Source organism: Acyrthosiphon pisum, chromosome X (genome assembly GCF_005508785.2).
Source record: "Acyrthosiphon pisum isolate AL4f chromosome X, pea_aphid_22Mar2018_4r6ur, whole genome shotgun sequence".
Classification (NCBI taxonomy): domain Eukaryota; kingdom Metazoa; phylum Arthropoda; class Insecta; order Hemiptera; family Aphididae; genus Acyrthosiphon; species Acyrthosiphon pisum.
Window position 1 is genome coordinate 6,960,656 of NC_042493.1, and position 7,034 is coordinate 6,967,689.

Here is a 7,034-nt window from a genome sequence, read left to right on the forward strand (position 1 = left end):
AAAACCCAATGTTGTCATTCAAAAAATTAAAAAACTTAAAAAATTATAAGGATAAAAAATATTTAAAAATATAATTTTTTAAGAAAAACATTGTTTTATAAGCGACTTGAAACTGTGTAGAAAAATATTTTCAAAAAAATGTACACTTTCTGAAATAATGAGTGTTCTATGATAAAAGAATCACCCATATATATGTATATTATATATTTAAAGATAATATTATAAAATAATTATAAAAATAGAAATCATAAATATTTTATAAGTATAGGATTTTAAAAAAAGTTTAAAGCAGAATAACTAGGTAGGTGATATAATTAAAAATCTATAAGATTTGGTTTAATTAATTTGCTCTACTTGATGAGTATTTTTAATTCTGATGATTATTATACAAGAAATAATTTGTAATCGAATAAGATAATATTAGTTCCGGTAGTGGCGTGCCGAACAGTCATTTTTTGAGGCAATTGCCTCAAGGGAAATTTGGGTGGGTGTTAGTATAGATGTGCAACTTATACCTAAAAAAACTTAATAATATTTATTATTTTGAATAATAAAAAAAAATAGTGAAAAAACTGTTGGTGGTGGGGAGGGGATCAAATTGTATAGTTTGCCTCAGGTCTGCTTGTCAGTTCAGCACGCCACTGAGTTCCGGTGTACCTAAGCGTTTGTGGGTGAACCTCATTTTAACCAAGACCTAAGGTTCAACCGTTTAGGTGGTGGAGAATCGATAGTTGCTTATAAAAAAACTCTCATAAAATATGTACGTACCTACATATTAATTCTTGCTATAAAAAATTATGTCTAATAACAAATAACTTATAAAACTTTGATTTACTTCTAATTCATATGTATACTCATGATCAAATTTGGCATTGTTATCGATAATCAATTTTGTGTAATGAATCATAAATTCATTCCATACTTCTTTTTGACTATTAAACATCCACATGTCTATTTCTGTACTACCGGTTATTTGCTTATTTAAAAATTTTGAAACACATCGTTTCACAAAATCAATAATTGTGTATGGTATCTGGTGAGGAAAAAAGTTATATTATTTTTTTTCAGTTACAATTAAACCGAAACTATTACATTGCCATTTGTAGTGAAAATCTTTTTATTATTCTCAATTGCTTTTACAATAATCTTCAATGTGCTTATTAACGCTGTTGTAATGTAATCTTCCACAAACGCATCACTGTCTGCTTCAGATCGAATATAATGACATCTCGGAAACATCAAATTTGTCACAGCATTTTTGTAAGATTCCAAACATTGTGCCAAACCATTCTATATTTTTAAAATAGATGTTTTAACTTGATTTTTAAATAATCAGCTTGGTAGTACATAACCATTAACCGTTATGGAGACACATATTCAACTATTATACAAACCTAATCGATTTACAATAGCTGTGTCATTAGTACTTAAAAACAAAACGTAAAATATAAATAGCAATATTTTCAAACAGGCGATAATTTTGTTTTTACATTAGTTAAATCTCATTTATATAATTTTCCGAATTGTAACAACTAACAAATAATGATATCTAAAATTAACCACTAATTTAAAAATAGCATTTAATTCACCTCAAACAAAAGTGGTTTATTAATATGTGTATCTTTTGAAGTTTTCTTTAAAAGACTATACAACTAAAAAAAAATTGTGTGGAAATATAGTGCTTTAAAAAAGAATAAGTTTGGTGGTCTAAAATTTGTTGTCCGACAATTTGGTTTCGTCTTTAAATATGATGAGTCACGTCTTACGCGGGACGTCATAAAATTACACCGTCCAACGGTATCTAAAATAATACACGCGTCGTATTTATTTCACTCGATTAAAATAACTATAGAGAATGATTTAAGGTATAAGTAATTAAAGTACATTTATAAAAGGTTATACATTTCTTGAGATGCTCGTATCATTTTATAGTATTAAAATCATTTCTGGGTTGTTTATAGGAAGAGCAAATAACAAAAATAAATATAAAAAGATATTAGCATATTATAATATTAGCAAACATAAAATATAATATAAAATTAAAATGTATACAAATTTGTTATTATCATTTATAATATAATAATTTAAATAAATGTTTACAAAAACCTCACAGTAGGTAAAATAATATATTAATTCAAGTAAATGTAAGTACATGCAATTGAATAGATTGTGAATCAGAATTAGTAGGTATATTATACGCCTATAAAATTAAGAACGTAGGTACATATTTTTAATTTTATATAGTAGGTACAAGTATATTATTATAAATTATAATTGTATGTTAAGTTTAAACTAATGAGTTATTACAACTAATAAAAATGTAAGAACTCAAATAAATCTAAAAAAATCATTTAAAGTTCAAATTTTGACAAAATACGTGAAAATCACGAAAATGTGCAAATTATTTTGTTAGAAATTCATAAAAAAATTTAATTTTAAATCTAAGAGTTGAAATGAATAATGATACACGATTACTCATAAGCTTGTCTACATTTATATAAAAAAAAATATCTACCGGAATATTAAATTATAATAATTAATAACACATTAGTTTAAACTTTACATAACATTATAGTTCATAATATTATACTAATTATACTATATAAAATATGTAACTACATTTTTAGTTTTATAGTCGTATAATATAGTACTTACTAATTCTGGTTCACAATTGATTTAATTGTATGTACTTACATTTACCTGAATTAATATATTATTTTTTTGTGAAGTTTTTGTAAACATTTATTTAAGTTATTATATTATAAATGATAATAACGCATTTGTTTACATTTTAAATAACAGAGTATAAAATATTTATGTTTGTTTTTTTATATATTTTTGTTGTTTGTTCATCCCATAAACAACCATGAAACAAATTTTAATACTATGAAAATGATAAGAGCATCTAAAGAAATGTATAACCTTTTTATAAATGTACTTTAATTACTTTACTTTACTACCTTAAATCAATCTTTCTCTATAGTTATTTTAATCTCGTGAAACAAATGCCATGGCGTGTATTTTAGATACGGCCCGTCGGAAGGTGTGATTTTATGTCACGTAGGTATTAAACGCGACTTATATTTAAACACGAAACAAATTGTCCGACAGCCCTTTTTAGATCACCAAAACTATTCTTTTTTTAAGCACTATATTTCCACACAATTTTTTTTTTAATTGTATAGTCTTTTAAAAATTAACATTAATAGTTTATAGCACATAAGGAAATTTTAGACCCTCAACTATTTAACCACTTGTTTATATAAAACATAATGTATTTTATCAATATTTTTAACCATTGTAGGAACAAACAATAATGTTGCCTAGACCTGGGCGTTTAAATGAAACGACAGATTGAACATTTATTAAATTAATTAATTAATTTGGAAATAATAATGGTTGTATACCAATAGTAAAAAGTACAGTTTGATACGAACACATTTTTAATTGTGATGGGATTAATTTTTAAGGTACCTATGTTAAGTTTTATTATTCATTACTACAAATATGTATATTAACTATTTTAATTCATGGCGAATAGTTCTTAATTTATAACAAAAGAGTTATAATAATAATTTAATATTAATTTCGAAATAATATTTTTTAAGAGATACACGTTATGTTGGTAGGTACATGTAAATATGTTAAAAATATGCATATCATATTAATAATATATAATATTATAATATTATATATAAAAATTGGTTTATACATTTGTTTCATTTATATTCATTTAAAATGAACAATCCAGACATTGTTCTCAGCTGAATAGTACCTACCTGTTAGTTTTAAAATTAAAAAATTTTTTTTTAGATGAACCAAGATCATCTTAAAATTATATTTCAATAGTTACGTAAGCCAAATTTAACAATTAATAAATATCTAGTTGTAAATAGGTACGTATGTAGATAGTTATATATTAATAGGTACTTTGGTACAAAACACGTGTCTTGTCATCTGACTGACAGATGTCAATTCACTTAAATTAGACCAATTAATCAACCGTTTTCTAGTGACGAAAATATAATCTGATTTTTTATCTTTAAGAATATTCCACGATTGAGCGCTTCTCAAGCGCTCTGCAATAGCTTCGTTTTCACTAATGGATGATATCAGTGGAGGCGATTCGATCCAATTTACCATGTATGCTTAAATATTAAATTAAACACATATAAATTTGTAGGATAAGGTATAAATTGCTATGCATACGTGAGTATTGTTAAAATATTTACGTGCTGATTTTAAATAATGAGAATAATTTGTTGGCGGTCTGTACGGATCTCGTTTTTCCACCCAACCTCGGTTGTTCAGCTCTAGAGAAATTGTTGGAAAATATCCTAATACCGAAAATATTTTTTGATCCTGCAATAATCAAAAAACGATCCCAACGAATAATGATATATTATGTATACTATGTACTTTGATAATATGAATGAGCATTGGCATTCCAATAATATTACAGTCATGTATCAATGTCGTATTCAGTAAAATTTAATATTATTCGTAGTACCTATGTACCTATTTTTAAAAAGTTTAATGTTTTTATCTATTTTAGTTTCTATTATACCTTTACAGCATTCAACGTCCGACTAGTGACAGTGGTCAATGACTCAAAGTCTAATGTTGCGTTTAAAGAGGTATAATCTAATAAATTATAGTTACACTCTTTTATCAATGCTTTGTGAAGTTCTTGAATATAGTTTCTAGAATTTAGTTGATATCTGGTGTTAAAGCTGCTAAGTTCCAAGTTTTGTGATTCTTCTTTTAACTCCAGAATTTGATTAGAACTGTCTTGTTTATCATTTGTTATATTGTTGTTTGTGGTAGAATATTCTTTTACCTCATTGTCGAGGTCAGTATTTGAAATATGATTGTGCGTGTTTTCAGGAATTTCGACAGTAACGATTGGATTAGGCGTGCTAAGTGTATAGGATTTAGTTTTATCTTTTGGATTTAATAATGGTTTATTATCATTCCGATGAGTCAACGTCTTTCTTTTAATGGTGTTTTTATTAGAGTTCATTATGTGTTGATTATTAGTTTGTGTAAATTTTTGAAATAATATAAAATTTAAGTTAATATGTTTAATTTGTATACGTGTTATACTGTTATTTAAGATTAAATTACGATGTTTGTATCTATGGTAATATAATTATCATAATTTATGTTTTATCATAATAATATTACCACTTACCTTTAACTTTTTTATTGGCAAATAATTACGTATTAAAAGGCATGTTAGTGATTTTATTTAAGGGGCAACAATTAGGCAATTTCTATTTTCGTTCCTGCTCCGGGGATTTAGTATGTAAGAGTGAGAAGAGTATTGAGCCGGTGCCAATGAACGCCACTCTCTTCTACTCATGCACTTGTCAATAACTCGATAACAATATAAAATAAACTACCAATACAAATTTCACAGCAATGTCCCACGAATTATTCAACATCAGTGTGGTTGGAAATGCTGGATCAGAGTGTACACGGTGACTGCGATGTATCTCGACTCTTGAGGATCAGGTATAAATATTTAATTTGGTGTAGGTGTCATTTCGTTGCGGACATTAATTGCGGTCTTTAGATGGACGGCAATTGGACACGTTGGACATGTCGTCGTCCGTTATTATATGATGTTAACAATAAAGGACTATAAAATACGTTTGTGATATTATTTATAATGTTAATCCACAACAAATTGGTGACAAAGAATATAGTTTATGCTAGAAAGTTGATTAATTGTTCGTTATTTAAGCCGTATTCGCTATTGCATTAGAAGTTTAGTATGCTGTATTCATACTAATAAATATTCGTATATAATAATATAATAATTGAGAAGTTTCAAGTATCCACAAATAATTTTTAAGTTACAACAAAATAACTAAAATCGTTATTCTTGGTCATTAAATATTTAATTTTATCCAAATTTTAACTTAAAATAACTATAAAAAAAAACTGTGTATATGTTAGCGGCAATGTGTATAATATTGGTATTTTATATAATGTCTAGGAATTCTATATAACACCAAATACAGCCGGTAATCTATAAAATTGTTTAAATTACCTAAACATTATATGAAATGCCAAACAATGTATAGGTAATATATTAAATCCATATAATCAGTACCTATTGATATTTGACAGTGTACCTTCACCTAATATAAATCCATTAGGAATCTGTAATCTGTAATCTATAAAGTAGAATTCCGACTGCCGACAGATAAAGCGATAATTTTGTCACCGTAGTCATATACTCTTATACTATTTTATCATTTAAATTTCAGTCTTTGACAAAATGTCGTGCGTGGAGAGTCGAGTGCGCGAAATGAAAGTTCGTTTTAACGCTGAGTTATTGAAGCGTCAATGTGACTTGAAAAATAGTGTATTTTTAATTGATGAGCGATATTATCAATTAATTAAAGATGTTGATAGTGCTAAATCGAAAACAAAAAAGAAAAGAGCCGCGTGACTATTGGTTACTTAAAAAATATGATATTTTGGTCGTTAATAATAATAGTAAATTAATTTATCATGTTAAAAATAATGATAACAATATTTTATATTATATAAAAGAAAGTAACGTTTTTGATGTGTTACATGATGCTCACCAATCGTTAGGACATGGAGGACGAGACAGAATGTTGTATGAGCTTAATAGTAGGTAAGTTTAAAAATATTACGCGCTTCGAAGTAGATCTTTATTTGTCATTATGCGTACTGTGTCAATTAAAACACAAAAAAATTAGAAAAGGATTAGTAGTGAAACCCATTATTTCTAGTGAATTTAATAGTCGCTGTCAAGTTGATTTGATAGATTTTCAATCAAATGCTGATAAATTTTTTAAATTTATAATGGTATATCAGGACCATTTAACTAAATTTGTCGTAATAAAACCATTAAAGACAAAAACTAAAAAGTACATTGTATTTATTCCTAATAAGTACCTATGTTCTACATAGATTTTTGTATTTTATAGAACAATATAATAGTAATAATAATTAATGACTGCATGTTAGTACTTCCCATACAATTTACAAAT

The 7,034-nt window shown here is 26.3% G+C and overlaps 1 protein-coding gene across 2 annotated transcripts in view; it reads right to left on the minus strand.

Moving 5' to 3' along the window:
- Positions 1–5,129, minus strand: part of LOC100571579 (tubulin glycylase 3A) — a 12,638-nt gene extending 7,509 nt beyond the window's left edge. Inside the window, exons 1-5 of one of the 2 annotated variants that reach the window (XM_003244102.4) lie at positions 4,568–5,129; positions 4,233–4,362; positions 3,931–4,148; positions 1,093–1,290; positions 836–1,033 (exon numbers count right to left, since the gene is read on the minus strand). In XM_003244102.4, coding sequence (XP_003244150.1) covers positions 836–1,033; positions 1,093–1,290; positions 3,931–4,148; positions 4,233–4,362; positions 4,568–5,023 — 1,200 coding nt within the window. In that variant the 5' untranslated portion in view covers positions 5,024–5,129. The remainder of the gene's footprint in view (positions 1–835; positions 1,034–1,092; positions 1,291–3,930; positions 4,149–4,232; positions 4,363–4,567) is intronic. The other variant, XM_003244103.4, reaches the window with a different exon arrangement.
- Between the last annotated feature and the right edge of the window lie 1,905 nt (positions 5,130–7,034).